The 19,881-nt window shown below is 39.1% G+C and overlaps 1 protein-coding gene across 2 annotated transcripts in view; it reads left to right on the top strand.

The window, feature by feature from the left end:
• The window catches only part of LOC117422856 (E3 ubiquitin-protein ligase rnf213-alpha-like), a 43,157-nt gene that overhangs the window by 18,360 nt on the left and 4,916 nt on the right, over positions 1 to 19,881 (top strand). For both annotated transcript variants that reach the window (XM_058989835.1, XM_058989836.1), the window contains exons 28-60: positions 228 to 3,818; positions 4,050 to 4,183; positions 4,364 to 4,459; positions 4,632 to 4,747; positions 4,853 to 4,975; positions 5,178 to 5,239; positions 6,088 to 6,241; positions 6,574 to 6,709; positions 7,101 to 7,292; positions 7,672 to 7,802; positions 7,996 to 8,153; positions 8,366 to 8,569; positions 10,855 to 11,042; positions 11,300 to 11,420; positions 11,736 to 11,836; positions 12,115 to 12,297; positions 12,806 to 12,975; positions 13,099 to 13,198; positions 13,424 to 13,538; positions 13,910 to 14,105; positions 14,356 to 14,561; positions 15,588 to 15,710; positions 15,872 to 15,982; positions 16,087 to 16,329; positions 16,748 to 16,823; positions 16,964 to 16,998; positions 17,099 to 17,199; positions 17,381 to 17,537; positions 17,926 to 18,097; positions 18,183 to 18,277; positions 18,450 to 18,701; positions 19,144 to 19,276; positions 19,642 to 19,725. In XM_058989835.1, coding sequence (XP_058845818.1) covers positions 228 to 3,818; positions 4,050 to 4,183; positions 4,364 to 4,459; positions 4,632 to 4,747; positions 4,853 to 4,975; positions 5,178 to 5,239; positions 6,088 to 6,241; positions 6,574 to 6,709; positions 7,101 to 7,292; positions 7,672 to 7,802; positions 7,996 to 8,153; positions 8,366 to 8,569; positions 10,855 to 11,042; positions 11,300 to 11,420; positions 11,736 to 11,836; positions 12,115 to 12,297; positions 12,806 to 12,975; positions 13,099 to 13,198; positions 13,424 to 13,538; positions 13,910 to 14,105; positions 14,356 to 14,561; positions 15,588 to 15,710; positions 15,872 to 15,982; positions 16,087 to 16,329; positions 16,748 to 16,823; positions 16,964 to 16,998; positions 17,099 to 17,199; positions 17,381 to 17,537; positions 17,926 to 18,097; positions 18,183 to 18,277; positions 18,450 to 18,701; positions 19,144 to 19,276; positions 19,642 to 19,725 — 8,059 coding nt within the window. The remainder of the gene's footprint in view (positions 1 to 227; positions 3,819 to 4,049; positions 4,184 to 4,363; positions 4,460 to 4,631; positions 4,748 to 4,852; positions 4,976 to 5,177; positions 5,240 to 6,087; positions 6,242 to 6,573; positions 6,710 to 7,100; positions 7,293 to 7,671; positions 7,803 to 7,995; positions 8,154 to 8,365; positions 8,570 to 10,854; positions 11,043 to 11,299; positions 11,421 to 11,735; positions 11,837 to 12,114; positions 12,298 to 12,805; positions 12,976 to 13,098; positions 13,199 to 13,423; positions 13,539 to 13,909; positions 14,106 to 14,355; positions 14,562 to 15,587; positions 15,711 to 15,871; positions 15,983 to 16,086; positions 16,330 to 16,747; positions 16,824 to 16,963; positions 16,999 to 17,098; positions 17,200 to 17,380; positions 17,538 to 17,925; positions 18,098 to 18,182; positions 18,278 to 18,449; positions 18,702 to 19,143; positions 19,277 to 19,641; positions 19,726 to 19,881) is intronic.

The following is a 19,881-nucleotide window of genomic DNA, read 5'->3' on the forward strand; positions in this document are numbered from 1 at the left end:
AGCTGCAAAACAGGATTGTTGGAATCATTTTATTAGCTACTAAGTTTTTGTAAAGCAACACTGGAAATATACAGGAAATGGTTGTGAAAATCATGTGCAAGTTAAATATTCAACGGCTCTAGCAGAAAATGTAAAAATGAACTACACGCACAAATATTAGCCAACAACAGATTTTCATTTGATCAGTTTTTAATTATTTAATAAAATATCTTATTTATTTTTCTTAGGGATCAAACATTCCACATTACTCTTTCCTGGATATCTTCCCTAAAGTATTCTGCAGACCTCCCAAAGAAGTTCTGGAGCTAGAAATGGGCATGCATGACAGTCCATACCAGGTCATGACAGACCCACTAATGGATGACCAAGAATTCAGAAGTGAAGCCTTTCAAAGACCCTTTCAGTACCTTAAGCGGTTCCACACACGCGAAAACATTGACACTTTTACTTACAGTGGCACTGAAGGAACCCATGTTGAGTGTCTGCAGTTGTTCTTTATCTACTGTGGTATAGTAGATCCTTCGTGGTCAGAGCTGAGGAACTTTGCCTGGTTTTTGAATTTGCAGCTACAAGACTGTGAGAGGTCTGTTTTTTGTAACTTCAATTTCACTGGTGACACTTTACAAGGTTTTAAAAACTTTGTAGTTGACTTCATGATTCTTATGGCGAAAGATTTCGCAACACCTTCTCTCAGTATCTCTGACCAAAGCCCTGGGAGACAACAATTTAACTTCGATATGGTCACGGAAGAGGATCTTGCTCCTTTCCGTATCAGAAAGAAGTGGGAGACGGAACCACACCCATACATCTTTTTCAATGACGATCACGAATCCATGACCTTCATCGGCTTCCATCTCCAGGTGAATGGCAATGCAGTTGATGCAATTGACCCTTCGACTGGCAGAGTTATTAAGAAAAACATCATGACTCCACAGCTCTATGAAGGTCTTAGGCTTCAGAGAGTGCCGTTTAATATCAATTTTGATGAACTACCGAGAGAGAAGAAGATAGAGTATCTTTGCCATGTGCTTGGAGTTATGTGGCCCATGGACCCTGATGAGACCTATGAACTCACCACAGACAATATGCTGAAGATGCTTGCCATCCACATGAGGTTCAGGTGTGGCATCCCTGTCATAATCATGGGAGAAACTGGCTGTGGCAAGACCAGACTTATCAAGTTCCTTTGTGAACTGCGGAAGTGTGGTGCCCCCATGGAAAACATGAAACTTGTAAAGGTTCATGGAGGTACAACTGCAGAAATGATTTACTTGAAAGTAAGGGAAGCAGAATCCATCTCGCGCACCGGTAAGCAAGAATATGGCTTTGACTCTGTCCTGTTCTTTGACGAAGCCAACACGACCGAAGCTGTAAGCAGTATCAAAGAAGTCCTTTGTGACAAAACTGTAGAAGGAGAACCTTTGGCTGCCTCCACAGGTCTGCAGATTGTAGCTGCATGCAACCCTTACAGAAAGCATACAGATGAAATGATTGGACGCTTAGAATCGGCAGGTCTTGGTTACAAGGTTGGAGCAGAAGAGACTGAAGACAAACTGGGATCCATTCCTCTGCGGCAGCTTGTTTACAGAGTGCAGGCATTGCCTCCAAGCATGATTCCTTTAGTGTGGGACTTTGGACAGCTTAATGATCATACTGAAAAGATGTACATCCAGCAAATTGTGCAGAGAGTGGTTAAGACAATCGACATTCATGTTGAATACATTCCTCTCATCACAGATGTGTTGTCCACCTCACAGTGTTACATGAGGCAGAGAAAAGATGAATGTAGCTTTGTCAGCCTGAGAGATGTGGAACGCTGTATGCAAGTTTTCGTATGGTTTTACAATAATCATGAAAGGTTGCTCCAAGAGTTGAAAGAGTTCATGAAGAAAGAAAAAAAATATGAGAGACGCTTAGATGAAAGAAATGAAATTGTCTGGTCCCTGGTAATGGCAGTCGGTGTTTGTTATCATGCCTGCTTGGAAAAGAAGGATAAATACAGAAAAAAAATCTGTGCTCACCTTCCCAAACTTTACTGTCCTTCCAAGGTCCTGCAAGAAATCTCACTTATGCAAGATCTTCTATTGAGTGGTGTGCCTTTGGGAAAGACAATAGCACGAAACAAAGCTTTGAAAGAAAATGTCTTCATGATGGTCATCTGCATAGAACTCAGGATCCCACTGTTTTTGGTTGGAAAACCGGGAAGTTCTAAATCACTGGCTAAAACTTTAGTGGCAGATGCTATGCAAGGCCAAGCAGCGCACTCAGATTTGTATAAAGAACTGAAGCAGATCCATCTTGTTTCATTCCAGTGCAGCCCTCACTCTACCCCTGAAGGCATCATCAACACTTTCAAACAGTGTGCTCGCTTTCAAGAAGGAAAGAATTTGAAGGAGTATGTATCGGTTGTAGTCCTCGATGAAATTGGCTTAGCCGAAGATTCTGCTAAAATGCCCCTGAAGACCCTTCACCCACTCCTGGAGGAAGGCTGCATTGATGACGAGCCTCTTCCGCATAAAAAAGTTGGCTTTGTAGGAATTTCCAACTGGGCTTTGGACCCTGCCAAAATGAACAGAGGTATTTTTGTGTCCCGTGGAGATCCGGATGAAAAAGAGTTACTCGCAAGTGCGAAGGGGATATGTTCCTCAGAGCCTATGATACTTACGAAAGTCCAGGGATTCTTTCCAGGGTTTGCCAAAGCTTACTTAGACATCTGTAAAAAACAAGGCAAGGAGTTCTTTGGTCTCCGGGATTATTACAGTCTTATAAAGATGGTGTTTGCAGTGACAAAGTCCACTAACCAAGAGCCCACTACTCAGCAGATCGTGGAGGCGGTGCTCAGGAATTTCAGTGGTAGAGATGACGTTGATGCTGTGGCTGCTTTCACTTCAAAGGTTACGATGAGCACGGACATGGATAATATCAACCCCATTGAACTGGTCAGACAAAACATTTGTGCAGACAGTCAGGACAGCGAATGTCGATACCTGCTGGTTTTGACAAAAAACTATGCTGCTCTCCAGATACTTCAACAAACATTCTTCTCAGACCGAAGTCAGCCAGAAATAATCTTTGGCTCAAGCTTCCCAAAGGATCAAGAGTATACCCAGATTTGCCGCAATATCAACCGCGTAAAGATCTGTATGGAAACGGGACAAACCATTGTTCTTCTCAACTTACAGAACCTTTATGAAAGTCTGTATGATGCCCTTAACCAGTACTACGTTTGCCTTGGTGGACAGAAGTATGTGGACTTGGGATTGGGGACACACCGTGTCAAGTGTAGGGTTCATAAGGATTTCAGGCTCATAGTCATTGAGGAGAAAGAAGTGGTCTATAAGCAGTTCCCTATCCCTCTCATTAACAGACTTGAAAAGCATTATCTTGACATTAACACAATCCTCAAGAGTGATCAGAAACAAATTGTCGAAGAGCTGAGGAAGTGGGTGGATGACTTCATTGCAGTCGACAATCAGCAATCTTTTGCCCAAGAGACCCAGGTGTATGTTCCATCTGATGTCTTTATTGGCTACCATTCTGACACGTGTGCATCAGTGGTCCTGCAAGTGGCAGAGAAACTGAGGGGAGATGCAGACATCACAGAAACAAAGAGAAAATTGCTGGATGAGGCCAAACACATTCTACTCAGCTGTGCCACTCCGGATTCAGTGGTGAGGCTAAGCAACTCTCGATTGTCAAAAGTGGAGTCTGACCAGCTGGTAAAGGAGTACTTTGAGAATCAAAGACACAGCTCACTGGCAGACTTTGTCATTTCACACACAGAGCTGGAAGATCGGGGCCTGGCTGCATTCACAGAGGTAATTTATCTCTCCTCAAGTGTTTTTATTCATTGATCAGTGATGACTTTAAATGTTATAACTTTTGTTATAAGAGCATGTAACTAGGGCATTTATAAGCAACCTTATAATTGTAATATAGCATGAAGCTTTACACTAGTAATATGTCATTTAAAATGCTATTGTAACTTTATTATTTATTTCGGTTAGTTTTGTAACCATGTTTACTTGATCTTGTGGTTTTTATTTTAGGTTACAACTTTCTCCCGGCTCCTCACAGCTTCTGATATTCAAAAACTGTCCAGTGAAATTCATGATATTCGGAACATTGTACTTCTGTCCCTGCAACAATTTGATACTGAACACTCTTTCCTCAAAAAGATCAGGTTTGTAAAGTATAGTACACTGCAGGTGGTGACCACTCAAAACCCAGTTTATTCCCAACCAGCTTTAGTTTCTTGAAGCTTTAAACACACTTAATTTGCAAATTGCAATTGCAATATGTGCACCTTTTCAGCAAGTTAAGACAAAAATACTAATGATTTTTACATTTTATTTTTTTTCAGACATTTTCTTGATGCCAGCGTTGGAAACAAAATCCTTATAATTCAGACTGATTTTGAAGAAGATTCTGAAAGTGCAAACCTGATTGCATCAGCAAAGTAAGTCCTTATTTGGGGTGATGCCTTGTAACATTGACTATACTGTAAGGGCCACATGACATGAAGAAGAATGTATTTTATTTTATTCAGCTTTATTCATTGTTGTTGTGCAAGACGATACATTCTTTAAAAGATCACTTGTATATTTTGAGATTTTCTTTTTCTTTTATAGATATTCTGCTATCAACGAAATTAATAAAACCAAGGAAGGGGGGAGAGTTTTTGTCTATTTCATAACTAAGCTTCCTCGAATGGAAGGAGGTACCTCCTATATAGGTTTTCATGGAGGTAAGGTGATATTCAATTTTGTAAATCGTGGGATATATTCTTCTTCAACTCAAGTCGATGTAAACTGAAAAGCTGATTTAATCTGATTTCCCTTTCTATGCTTAGGTCCTTGGAAGTCTGTCCATATTGACGATCTCAGGAGATCGAAGGACATCATTTCTGATATCACTGCTTTAAGGAACCTAACCATCAGCCAACTGTTCGAAGAAAAAGCAGAGCAACCTGAAGGTAAGAAGAAAGAGGTGTCCCAGTATGGTATTTTGCTAGTGTGGTTTAGCATGCTGAATACTGAATAATATATTCAATTCTATTGCATTTCTAAATGTTGATATATTTACTCCTGGGAATTAAGTTGCTGTGAATTTAAATAGTAAGATAATTCTGTTTGGTTTGAAACACATGTTAATTTAAGTATTTGTTTTTGTTGCAGCAATGGAGATAGACGTTGAGACTTCTGAAATGACAGAGCCCTCAGAAAATGATGAAAATGCTGTAAGTTTTTCCATTGGGCATGACTTTTGTAGCTGAGGCACTGTGTATGTACATTACAAGGATGCTGTATTTTACCGTGTCTATAGTTAGACAGATTCACTTAAATTGAGTGACTAATTATTATTTTGATTTATTTTCCCCCAATTGGCAATGTCCAATTATGTTTTTTCTCCTCACCGCAGTGAGTCCCCACACAGCACAGATGTTCTGAGAGCGTGTGAGCATCCTCCGATCTCACAAGCCTAAATCCAGAATTGCTTTTACACCGAGCAATCCAGAGCAGAGGTGGGCAGGCTACTGATCTCGGAGACCAGAGATCAGCCCTGCCTCTTATCCACTCTGAATGTGCTCGGTGTCTGGCCAGTAGGGTTCGCTGTTGCACGATGAGGCGAAGCAATCTCTGCTGGTTTCCCATCCTCCACCCCGGGAGTGTCAAAGCTAATGTGACCCCCCCTCGGGTCCCCAGCAATGTTAGGCCTCTTTGCACAGCCTGGACGTGAACTGGCGCCGTCTGAGCTGTGTGACTCGTCAAGCACTCCCAATGGCAGTGTATTAACAGGATGAGCCACTCGGGACCCCTGATTTGTCCCTTTTAAGATAAGAAAGTAATTAATTCTAGTTCTGGACAGTTTTCATAATTGGTTGATTTGACTTACTACATGTTTTACACAAGCATATTGAATATATTATTTTCTTCTTAGCTTGACATGATTAGCATCATAATATAGGTCCACAAGGTTAGTTTCCTCTAGTAAGTTTGTGCATTCAAAGTACAAATTGATATAACTGCTGTGGCTATTACACCCTTCTGGGTCGGATGATATATGTACATTTCGTCTAACTTTCAGGACTCTGAAAACATACTAGACACAACCTCCCTGGTTAGAAGCTGTGTGCAGAGCGCTGTTGGGATGCTGAGGGACCAATACGAAGGGACCAATCGTAGCACCAAGAGAGTGCAGATACTGCTGACACTGCTAGCAGAAGACAAGGAACTGAACGGTATGTTGCTGAGATTCAAATTCATAATGAATGTCGGTGAACAAATAACCCCTGGGGGAAAAACACCAGCAAGATTAATAGTATAGAGTTAAAGGGTGGCAGTATTGAGATCTCCCGCTGTTTATTTCACTATTATTATTATTTATTTCTTAGCAGACACCCTTATCCAGGGTGACTTACAATCGTAAGCAAATACATTTCAAGTGTTACAGTACAAGTAATAATACATCAGTAGAATGGAACCCACTGTCTTTTGTAGCATTTTCTTTTTATTGGTACAAGTTAGGTAATCGTTTATTTAGGTTTTTTTTTTTTTTTATAAACTTCTACAGCTTCCTTTTTGAAAACCATGAAGAGAAGACTGTATACCCTGCTGGCTAGACATGATGAGAACTCTCCGTCAGCCAAGAACTGGGTTTTCAAGGAAGCAACAAACATTGATGCCCTGCAGGAAGGAGGGACGTTCAGGTAAGCCCTCGAAATTATAAGACAAGTGATATGCACAGTTATGTGATGTTAAGCAAACCCCTATAATCAACTACTAAGGCATTTACCAAAATAGAAGTACAGCATTTTAGACCCAGTGTAAATGTACTACTAATATAAATATAGCACTTAGGGAATGTTTTATGAATGTCCTAGACATTTCAATAACAGTAGTGTAGGAAAGTGTCATGGATAGCAAACATTCTAATTATAAAAATTACATTTTGAAAAAAATACTCCTGGGATGAGGTTCTGTGAATAGGACCACCTTGTAATGTGACTTGTATGTGATTTAACTGATCAGTCAATCGCACACTGTGATGTACTGTTTCAAGGGTGTTGATTGTGTTGATCATGCTGTCCTCCTCTGCAGACACACCCTGTGGAAGCGAGTCCAGGCTATGGTCATTCCCTTCCTGGCCCAGGTGATCTCCCTCATAGACCGGGACTGTAACCTGGATCTTCTGATGGATAGCAATTCAGATCGACTGGTGAAAAAACTCTGGATGGACATTTTTGGTGATGTAAAGCTGCTAGATATACCCTATACAGGAGTTGACAAGAAGTAAGCATTTACTATTTGTATAATCTTTACCACCGATACACTGTTGATATAGAAATACAGACTCAGATGAAATTCTCTTGCCTGTTATTAGTAAGAATTACACATACTAATGCAATGTGAAGCAAATGTGTTCTGTTGAGTTCTTAACAAGTTCACATTAAACAGTCCCAAACTGTTATCATAGTTTTGGTATATTTTGATATATATAATAAATGTAACTGCACCGTACTTAAAATGTAATACCAGGGACAGTTTCTGTATTAAAACGTAATAATAGTATGATGCCCACATTCATCTATACAATGACACTTTTTTTTTTTTTTGTGAGGTTGCGATGTATTGCATTGTTTTAAAAATGCTTGTCATTTTTGATTTGCAGTTCTGAGTCCAAGACAATTCTTGTCCAAAACTACATGAAATTAGATATGGGGGTTTGTAGCACCATGCCTTTCAGCTGGAGGATGAAGGATTACCTGGAAGACCTCTGGGTTCATGCTCTGCAACAAGAAGGTACAATCTGATTCATTTAGTGTCTTTTGGCTTTGCTGATATAAATGTTGCAGGATTTAGTTGTGCATTTGAGTCTCTAGTGTATTTGTTTCAAAGCTCATACAATGCAAAGGAAGGGTACATACTGCAGCTAGCCAGGAATTGAAGTATCTTCCTTCGTGGTTTGATCAGGAAATCTGTCTTTTCACTCTAGGACACACCCACAAGCAGTTTGAAGAGTTTTTCAGTAAAACTCCGCTCGGACGTTATATATCGCAAGCAAATGAAGAAATGAAGAACGAGTTTTGCCACCGGTATCTGCAAGACTTTCTCTTGATGACCATGAACGTGTCCTCCCAAGTAGAGTTAGAGGTGAATTTTCATTTTGTCTGCTTTTATTTATTTATTTATTTATTTTAGATGATCAAGGTTTGGGGAAAAAACATCTATAAAACTATTTTTAATTAGTGCTTTTGGAAGACAGAAGAGCTGCCTGACGCTCCCTGTTAATTTGTATATTATGGACTGGAATAGGAAAACATGTTGGGAACTCTGCATCCTGTTTTTGTTCACCTTCTCCATAGTTTCTACACAAAGCACTGACATCCTGTTTACATGAGCTAAGAATCCGCTTAGGCATTAAGGAGGAGGTGCCCTCGCTACCCTGGGTCCATTCAGCTTACCATCAATTCAAGAAGCGTCTGCAGAACTTTTCAAGAATGATCACTATTTATCCAGAAGTGGCAGAATTGCTCCAACAAAGGAACATAGGGGAAGGATTCGAAATGGTAAGCATATCATCTCTGTACGATATTGTACCGGAAAGCCACAACACTTGCATGCATGTTTTTTATTAAGAACATAAGAACATAAGAAAGTTTACAAACGAGAGGAGGCCATTCAGCCCATCTTGCTTGTTTGGTTGTTAGTAGCTTATTGATTCCAGAATCTCATCAAGCAGCTTCTTGAAGGATCCCAGGGTGTCGGCTTCAAGTCATGGCAACTGAAGCATCATTAGCTATTTTCGTGTCTACCTTTTAACTAGTGTCACATAATGCTTGTCACTATATTGGGTCAATCCTAGGTAAACCCAATCAAGGCATTCAGTCTCTCTTTGACTCTTCAGTTCCTGCATATATATATATATATATATATATATATATATATATATATATATATATATATATATATATATATATGTATATATATATATATATGTATATGTAATAGCATCATCATCATCATCATCATCATCTTCAACCTTTTTCAAGATTCATCCACAAAAGCATGTCTACTGCATCTCTCATGCATATTGCTCTGGTGTATTTCCTAATTTCATCTTGCCATCTTTATATACAGACGTGCTCAACTTTGTTGGTACCCCTCCACAAAAAACGAAGAATGCACAATTTTCTCTGAAATAACTTGAAACTTACAAAAGTAATTGGCATCCACCATTGTTTATTCCATATTTAATAGAAATCAGACTTTGCTTTTGATTTTTTATTCAACATAATATTGTAAATAAGAAAACAAATGAAAATGGCATGGACAAAAATGATGGGACCGCTAACCTAGTATTTTGTTGCACAACCTTTAGAGGCAATCACTGCAATCAAATGTTTTCTGTAGCTCTCAATGAGACTTCTGCACCTGTTAACAGGTAGTTTGGCCCACTCTTCCTGAGCAAACTGCTCCAGCTGTCTCAGGTTTGATGGGTGCCTTCTCCAGACTGCAAGTTTCAGCTCTTTCCATAGATGTTCGATAGGATTCAGATCAGGACTCATAGAAGGCCACTTCAGAATAGTCCAATGTTTTGGTCTTATCCATTCTTGGGTGGTTTTAGCTGTGTGTTTTGGGTCATTATCCTGTTTGGAGGACCCATGACCTGCGACTGAGACAGAGCTTTCTGACACTGGGCATTACGTTTCGCTCCAGAATGCCTTGATAGTCTTGAGATTTCATTGTGCCCTGCACAGATTCAAGGCACCCTGTGCCAGGCGCAGCAAAGCAGCCCCAAAACATAACCGAGCCTCCTCCATGTTTCACTGTAGGTATGGTGTTCTTTTCTTTGAAAGCTTAATTTTTTCGTCTGTGAACATAGAGCTGATGTGACTTGCCAAAAAGCTCCAGTTTTGACTCATCTGTCCAAAGGACATTCTCCCAGAAGGATTGTGGCTTGTCAATATGCATTTTAGCAAATTCCAGTCAGGCTTTTTTATGTTTTTCTTTCAAAAGTGGAGTCCTCCTGGGTCTTCTTCCATGGAGCCCACTTTCGCTCAAAAAGCGACGGATGGTGCGATCAGAAACTGACGTACCTTCACCTTGGAGTTCAGCTTGTATCTCTCTGGCAATTATCCTTGGTTCTTTTTCTACCTTTCGCACTATCCTTCTGTTCAATCTGGGGTCGATTTTCCTCTTGCAGCCGCGCCCAGGGAGGTTGGCTACAGTTCCACGGACCTTAAACTTCTTAATAATATTTGCAACTGTTGTCACAGGAACATCAAGCTGCTTGGAGATGGTCTTGTAGCCTTTACCTTTACCATGCTTGTCTATTATTTTCTTTCTGATCTCCTCAGACAACTCTCTCCTTTGCTTTCTCTGGTCCATGTTCAGTGTGGTGCACACAATGATACCAAACAGCACAGTGACTACTTTTCTCCATTTAAATAGGCTGAATGACTGATTACAAGATTGGAGACATGTGTGATACTAATTAAAGAAACTAATTAGTTTGAAATATCACTATAACCCAATTATTTATTATCTTTTCTAAGGGGTACCAACAAATGTGTCCAGGCCATTTTAGAATATCTTTGTAGAATAAGCAATAATTCATCTCTTTTCACAGCTTCTTTGCTTTATTCTATGACATACCAAAGGCATGCAAGTATACATGATAAAATAGCTTTTAATTTCATCACTTTTCAGGAGGAATGAAGCGTTATTTCAATAAGCTGTAAGGGTACCAACAAATTTGAGCACGTCTGCACATCTTTTTTTTTTTTTTTTTTTTTACAGAAGAATGTAATACGAAAAAACAGAATACATGTATTTAGTTTTTTTTACCTAGGATATAGACGTCTATGCCGCTACTGCCTGCATTGAGTTGCTGGAGCCCCATAATTTGAAGACAGATGAGTCCTGTCAAGCTTGGCTGCGGCAGGTTAAGAGTCTTCAGATTCCAGTTGAGCTGGTCTGCTCTGAGGAGTATGCCCAGCTGTATGGGGACCGATGCCACACTCTGGTCAGTTTTGTCAGGTGAGTACGAGAGGTCTTAATAATGTATGACATACCGAACAAGCTTGGCAGGTACAAAGGATCGGAGAATACACCTTGAAATGGTGTTTTGCCAGCGCACCCATGAAAATACAATTGAAATCAAATTGAAATGTATTTGAAATTAAAAAAGATGTGCATTTATGTTTTTGCAACTGACATAACATGCATTCAAGTTTTTAAATTTGTCGTCTGCCTGCTCCTTATTGGTATGATATTTTTAATTTGGTACATTTTAGATCTGGGTGGAATCGTATCTATTCACTGTCCTTGTTTGTGGAACATGTGTTGCTGGGAATCGAGACTGTAAGCAAGGGACTGCTGGAGCTGGTAGAGGAACACACTCTCAAGTTAGGAAAGGTAACTTCTGTCTTTGCCATGCTAATCTGCCTTGACTGTATCCAGCAGAGCTAGCTTTAGAAAAAAATACACATTTGTAGTATATAAAATGCACTGTTGCATTATTTTATTGAGTAGCAATATGGGTATATTTCTCCTGATTCTGAGACTCCAGATGTTTGTTATTAAAATGCAGAAGTAGCATATTATAATGAATATGTGCATCACATTGTATTGAATAATACATACCTTATTGCTATATCATTAATTGTGGTGTTTGGGTTCAGAGTGCCTGTGCTTGTACCATATGTACTGTGACATTTTCTCTTTCTATAGTGTCTCCAGGAAAACTCTGATTTAAAATCCGACAAACCTTTTGTAGCTGTGATTAACATACTTAAGTGTTGCAAAGAAGAAGCAAGTAGAAAGTTTTTCAGGTAATTATTTCTCATGGTTTTGAAGAAGTAACCTTTTGGGTTAAGAATTAATCACCTAAGCTGCACTGTTTTGGGAACATTCTGAAGCAAGATGATAAAAATGATGTTGCATTAAGTTAATAGATTTAGTGATGAACTGTTATGTGACTTGGAATAGTCACCTGCTGCGAGTCGGATGGAAACGATGCAATGCATGTACAAAGATGGAAAATTATTTGTGTACTAGTGAAAAAGCATTTTTTATCTTTTTTTTTTTTTTTTTTTTTCTTGTGGCACAGGTATGGTCAGCAGCCATGCCCTGTATGTCTGGGGGATGCACGTGATCCAGTGCTCCTGCCATGCGAGCACATCTTTTGCCATGCCTGTATTAAGCAGTGGTTTAGTCCTGCACAGATGTATTGTCCGGTTTGTAAAACAGCCATCCAAGATGACTTCGAAGTGAAAGTTTCAGAAGAAATCCGGTATGAACAGGCTTTTACTGTTTCCCATCTACGAGCAAAACACTGCAATCTAGACACCTGAATCAAAGCATACTGTACAGTTCTGATCTGTTTAGTCTTTAACAGCAAGTGGAGAACTCTGCCTACCTGATTATTATTAGTCATTTATCCAAAGTGACTTAGAAACTAGGGGGTGAACTATGCACCAGCAACTGCTGCTGCAGAGTCACTTACAATAAGGACTTTGATTTTACGTCTCATCCAAAGGATGGAGCACAAGGAGGTTAAGTGACTTGCGCAGGGTCACACACATGGAGTCAGTGGCTGAGCCAGGATTTAAACCGGGAACCTCTTGGTATCGGGCCCTTTTCTTTAATCACTGGACTACCAAGCCATCCCATAATATGAATGAACCCTGTATTTAAAAATGTTGCCATTTGATTTTGAAAACAGCATAAAAAACTAAATATTTTATTTAATTTTAGAAGTTTGCGTGCTACTGACACATGCTATTCTTGATGCTTTTCAGGGATGCAGTGCAGTCGAATGCTCATTTCCGAAACAGATGCAATGCTTTTTTCATCGATGTGGTGTCCACTGTGTGCTTTAAGGACAATTCTCCTCCTACAGAGAGCATCATCTATCGCCTTCTCTCTCTCTTGCTGGTTAACAATGATGCAATTCCGTTTGTTAACAAAGGTGAATTTACTGTTTTAAAATACATTTTGAAAATATGTAATAATTGTTCGGGTTGTGTGTGTGTGTATGTATACAAATTGACTGAAAATATTGAAACTAGCCTTTTTGCTTTTCTTTTTAAAGATCGCAAGTTCCACACCAAAGCTCTTTCTCCATTTGATGACTCTGTAGATAAAACTCCAGTTGTTCGGTCAGTTGTGCTCAAACTGCTGTTGAAATACAGGTAAGGGACAGACGGCTTTAAAACAGTAATTCACCTGCTTAGTGATCCAAAAACTGACAAGAGAATCCCGAAAGTCTTACACTCCCTGCGTCTCCTATTAATCGTGTGGACTCTCAGGGCGTTTCCAGCTAAGTATTACCATATTGATTCATAGACTAGCATTGAGTTTTAAACAGGGATTTGTTGGTAAATTATTTGCTTTGCTGTTTTCTTTTGTTGTTTTAGCTTTGAGAAAGTTAAAAAGTATCTGCAAAAACACCTTTCCTCTGTTGAAAGAAGTGTACTTCTAGGAGACGAGGATAAGACTGAACTCTATGCCCTCTTCATAAACTGTTTGGAGGTAGGCTGTTGTTTGTACTGCTTTGTGTACAACTAGTGTCACAAAGAAAACCAAATTTTAATGTATCCTTCCAACACCTGACAGCATGTTAACTTACAAATGTAAAAAATATTAATCAAAATGTTTTAGTTAGTCTGCTTGACTGTCTATCTGGGTTTTTACCATTACCAAAAAATGTAATTATTATTGTTTCGGTTTTTGTACAATAATAATTACTGTATGCAAGTCTGGGACATCCATATATACATATGATTAATTGTAATCATGTCTTGCTTTGTTATATTTAAAGTATATATTGTAAATAATAGCAGAATACTTGAAACATCCATTATTAAGCTTGGTGACTTCATTACTTGTTTATTTTTACATAGGACTCCATGTATGAGAATGCTCAGTGCTTTACAGTCGCAGAACAGCAATCACTGTTGGAACAGGAAAGTAATTTCTTAAGACACGCCATTGGAAATAAAGGCTCCAGTGTCTCAGTGGAATACCTTCAGGAGATAGCCAGGATTCGGCTCTCTCTTGACATGGCTGCAAACTTTCTGGTTGAGCCTGGCAATTCAGGTACTGTGATTTAGTTTCAAAATAAAATTTCGATCAAGTTTAATGATAATCTTTTTGATTCACTACGCTCTATGAAAATATTTGAATTTTAAAAAAAGTAACTGTCATATGAATTCAATCCTCTTTTTATAAGCTTTCAAAAACGGTATAGAGATAACTTTTTCGTCATTACTTAGACTAGCTTAGGTTTGGGGTTCAGACAAGTGGGCTTGTTGGTGTGACACAGTTTGTGTCTGAACCTTTTCTTTAGGGTCACAACTGCAAATACCTGGAGGCCAGCAAAAGTCAGAATTCCTGAAAAGCATTAAACAGTTGTGTGAGGGAAGCGGGAATGACTGGTATCGGATTTACCTGGCTCGGAAAATCTGCCATCAGCAAGGCATGGAGTTCGTACAGCAGCTGTTAAATAATATGCACTTCAGATGGATGTTCCCTGATGAAATTGTTCAGCAGCAGGTAACGATTCAACACAGTCCACCCCTTTGCTTCAAATTGTCTTGCACTGTTGAGGGATTTGCTTATTAATGCATGCAATTGAAGTTGAAGTTGCAATTGCCAGATAATTGTACCTTTTTTCTTCAAAAAAGTAGTCTGAAGCTTGTTTTGAACTGCCAGAACCAGCATTTAAAAGATTGAAGTTCCAGCTAGAGTTGGTAATGCTTTTGAACTCTCCTTTATCATTTTAACGTGTGATGGAAGCCCTAAGATAAACACAAGTTAAGCGCCCAGGCTTAGTGCTTGCTCTCAATAATGTGGGCAGACAGATGGCAAATTACATTTAATATAGAAAAGTGTAAGATACTGCTCACAGGCAATACAAATGTGCATTACAAATACCATGTGGGAGATACTGAAATTGAAGAAGGAATCTATGAAAAAGATCTAAGAGTTTATGTTGACTCAGAAATGTCTTCATTTAGACAATGTGGGGAAGCCAACAAAATGCTCAGATATATTGTGAAAAGTGTTGAATTTAAATCAAGGGAAGTAATGTTAAAACTTTACCATGCATTTGTAAGACCTCATCTAGAATATCGTGTTTAGCTCTGGTCACCTCGCTACAAAAAGGATATTGCTGCTCTAGTGCAAAGAAGAGTGACCAGAATTATCCTGGGTTTAAAAGGTATGTCATATGCAGACAGGCAAAAATAATTGAATCTATTCAGTCCTGAAAAAAGAAACAAGGACCAGGCGTCACAAATGGAGATTAGATAAAGCGGCATTCAGAACAGAAAATAGGAGGCACTTTTTAACACAGAGAATTGTGAGGGTCTGGAACCAACTCCCCAGTAATGGAAGCTGACACCCTGGGATCCTTCAAGAAGCTCCTTGATGAGATTCTGGTATCAATAAGCTACTAACAACCAAACGAGCAAGATGGGCTGAGTGGCCTCCTCTCGTTTTGTAAACTCTTATGTTCTTAATGTAAAAATAAACCATGCAAACAAAAATGCATTTCATCTATTCGTCCCTCTCCTGTAGCATGACCAGCCAGGCCAGATGGATCGGTACCTAGTATGTGGTGATGTTTACAGAACATTCCGTGATGCAGTTGGCAAGGCAATGATCGAATGCAAAACAGAGGGCTTAGCAGAGGCATGCACGGTAACAGAATTTATGCATTTCTTACATACTGTAATCTACTGACTCAAGCAGCACGTTCTCTAAGATTAAAATCAATGTTCAGGGAGTTCCAGTAAATATTCCATCAGATAGTGTGAGTTATCACTACTGTAAGCTGTAGCTCTGTTTCTGCTGTTCTCCAGAATTGCAACCGTCCAGCAGATAATCAAGCGGTGTACCTGGTCCTGGCTCTCTTCCGAGAGGTGACCACACTTTACGGATCAGCAAACCAACTCGTCCACCCAAAACCTGCGGTGAGTGTAATTAAGCTGTCGATTGACATTTTTATAAGTTGAATGATCTTTGATGTATCTTTTCGTTTGCATTTTATTTATTTATTTATTTATTTATTTTCCAGCAATATGAGGCACTAATTGAATTTATCAAGAATTCGAATATACTCGGCACTCAAGAGCTAAAGCACTTGGCAGACTCCTTGGTCAGAAATAGTCTTGAAACCCTTGCTGTCCGCCCTGGTTATCCCAGCACATTGCAGACGATAATAGAACTGACCGTTCACACTGCTGCTGTACTCTTGTGTGGAAAAGATGGGATTTTGGCCCCATTGAAACAGCTGGCCTTTGTTCCAGCAAACATGCAGGTTGGAGCTCTTTTTCTTAAACTATACAGTCTGGAATACATCTCATGTCAATGCGAACTGGTGTCCTAGTTTGAAGCCTTCGGTATTTGTGAACATACTGTATAAATATTCTTTTTCAGTCAACATTTACCATGTTACAGTGTTTGTTTGGTTTCTTTCAACTACTACTCTTCACAATAGATTGTTGAAATGTTTGTCCAATTAACATATTTTATACTACAATTTCCTATGTAATGGTACCCCATACAGCCATTTGGTGGGTATACCGATCACCCAGGAATGACCTATACTATATATTTACAAATAATTGGAATAATTAGTACTGTTCTATTTGATGACTCGAGGTATTGTAGAAAAAAAAAAAAATTGTACAACATAGTATTTAATATTCTGTTAAATTACTACTGTTTCTTCACAGAATGCCTTCTTACCTACAATGCCTGAGGATATGATGGCAGTAGCCCAGCAAGTATTAGGGCCAGTGCATTGGTATAGTAAGTATAGTCCAGTTCCTTAACTGAAAAGTGATTTTTTTAAAAAATACGATGTACTGTGTCCTAAATGAAGTGAACTAGATGACCTTTTTGTAATACTGATGTATTCCATTATAACATGTTTGTTTATATTCCCACAGTGTGTCCAAATGGTCATCCATGTGCTGTTGGCGAGGTAAATTATAAACTAATACTAATAATGTAAATAATCAAACTGGACTGCTTTCTTATGTTTTTATTCACACTGTTGCTGTTGATTTGTACCATGTTTGCAGTGTGGACAACCAATGGAGAGAAGAAAGTGCATTGACTGTGGTGCTGAAATGGGAGGAGAAAACCATAGGCCTGTTCAAGGATTTCAACGAATTGGAATAACGTAAGTAAAAAGACTAAGGGCCATGTATTCTCATTCATATATTTATTGGATATGGTGTGGTTAAGGTTTTAAATGCTTTATCTTTCTGTAATGATCGGTACTACTGTACGTGCACATAACTATATCACTCATCATGTGTTAATTCATGTTCGACTTGAATAAAGAGGTCTTGTCTCCACAGAGGTGATCGAACCCAACGTGGCCACGTTCTGGGAGACCCGCAGAAGAGAGACAGTGCAGCGATGCTGGATACCAGGGAGATTTCCTCTGTGCCCTTCATACTGATTCGATTCCTCACTCACATGGCTATGCTACTGGGAGCTGCACAGGATCCACAGGTACAGCTCTGCATACCAGTAGTTCATCTGAAATAAATGCATGAACACAATATAACTTGTATACGCTCTGTCTTTTTTTTTTTTTTTTTTTTTTTTTAAAAACACATTTGGCAACATTTTGGATTTTTTTTGGCTTACTTTTGACAGAGAGAGTGGGGCATGTTTTCAAATAACTAAAGTCTACATGCTGCCAATGTTTTGATAATTGGTGATAATGTGTGTTCTTTGTGTACCAAAGCTATGTAAGACAAAGGTCTAATGGTCCATGGTCCTTTTGTATTTCTGGAAGTAAAACATATGCAAGGATTATCCCATTTTAAGCAGAACTATTTAGATTCATCAAGTTTACTGGAATAAACTCTTGTTTTTTTTTTTGTTTTATATAAAGTCAATAGCACAAATAATAAAGCCAGTGGTCCCAAACCCAGCGCAGTTCCTCTTGGCCCATTTGATGAAGGACCTGGACCAGCTAACAGGGTCCCTGGGGAAAGGAATGGACGACACAGCCAACACTGTCCATCTGCTGCTCTGCAACCTTATGGAACAGCACCAGCATCAGTGTAAGTGGACACGTTTTGTTTTCAGTGGAAAGAGGCCTCTTTTCCTTTCCTTGTGATGGGATCTAACAGCATCCTTGTTTTTCAGGGCCTGTGCGTTATGATGCTACACTGTCAACTAAAGAGAAAAGAAACGGTTGGGAGACAGCTATTGTTTCCAGCGTTATCACACCTGAACTCAAGGTAAGAATGGGTTTCAACTGCGTTTTAATATTAACAAGAGTTTGGTAGGCTGGTTTGAAAGGCAGTTCCCAAGCACCGCCCTTCATTTATGCATGATGTTCTATTTCTGTTGTAGCTTCAAACTTTATTCCCCCCCTCCATCCCTCTCCCTCTTTTTTTTAAATGAAACCAGAAATTAGAACGCCAGCTGAAAGAAGTAAACGAACAGATCCGGAACGACAAGCGGATCTCCTCCAGCCCGGTTGTGAAGATCCTGTATGGAAACCCCAAGACGTTCCTGGCCAGTCTGCCCCAGCACAGTGATGTCTACTGCTCCACCATCTGGAGCTGCAGGGACAGGATTTCTGTCCAGCACTTGGCTCACATTGTTGAGCAGAATGATGGCAAAGACACTCTGCCTGTTTTATGGAAGTTTCTGCAAAAGGTATTTTAGGCTGACCTCTGTAGCCCTTTGTAACATAGCCTGTGTTATGTGCCATTTGAAACTGTTTGTATCAGGGGAAGGTACATACAGCATGTAATGGTATAACCTAAAGCAGTGGTCAACATGTGTTTCACTCCATTCCAGGTAATTCATTATATAATGTAAGCAGTCCTGAGCCTCATTCTAACCATGTTTCTAGTTGTTTATTTGAATTAAGCACCTGGTTAGAACAAAGTGCTGGATAGGACCTTGACTCTGCCACGACCACTGACTTAAATAATCTATCCATTCATGCATCAGTGACCCTTTATTGGTTATGCATGTTATTCTAGGACTAATAGAACTAGTTTTGCACTTTCGGAACCTGACCCTATTATGATTCTCTTAGCGCTAGTCACATATAAATAGCATTACATTGTTTGTTTGCACTTTTTGCTTGTAGGATGCTGAGCTGAAGCTTGTCAAGTTTTTACCAGATCTGCTTGATCTGCAAAGAGATCTGGTTAAGAAATTCCAGAATGTGACTGATGTGATGCATGGCTCAATTAGGGACTTTATTCAAAGTCAACAAGCAGGTAATTATTTTGCAAAATATGCATGATGCTGAAATTCTCTACACCAATATGACATTCCCTCTGAAAGAAACATTTGTGCCATACAGTAAAGAAACATTCCTACATATTTTATGTAATTTATATTTTATTCCTTAGTCCTTATATCCCATTAAAAAGATTGTGGGATTGGTTTTTTTTGCGCTAGCACCTAGAATGCATTTTTAATGGACACATCACTCATTTGATGTCCTAGCACTAATGAAAAATAAATTAACCATGTATGATTTTTTAAACCAGCAAATATCATCTAATTTTAATATGCATTGCTTAACAAGCTTTATCTGCAAAGTATTTTTTCTCAACCTGTCCTTTTTGTGTTCATTTAGCATCATTAAGAGAATGGTATGAAAAGAGGATTCAGATCTTTTTGGCATTATGGAATCAGCTCAGAACTTCACTGGCTACTAATGGTAAAAATAACTATTTTTTTCATGCGTTATTGACACCATAAAAGTGAGAATATATCTGATTTAAGACATGCCTTGCAATGAGATTTAGTGGCACTGTGAACTAGTGGAATGGTGTTAATATCCATCTGGTTGATATTACATGTAATAAAAAATGCT

This window comes from Acipenser ruthenus, chromosome 17 (genome assembly GCF_902713425.1).
Source record: "Acipenser ruthenus chromosome 17, fAciRut3.2 maternal haplotype, whole genome shotgun sequence".
NCBI lineage: Eukaryota > Metazoa > Chordata > Actinopteri > Acipenseriformes > Acipenseridae > Acipenser > Acipenser ruthenus.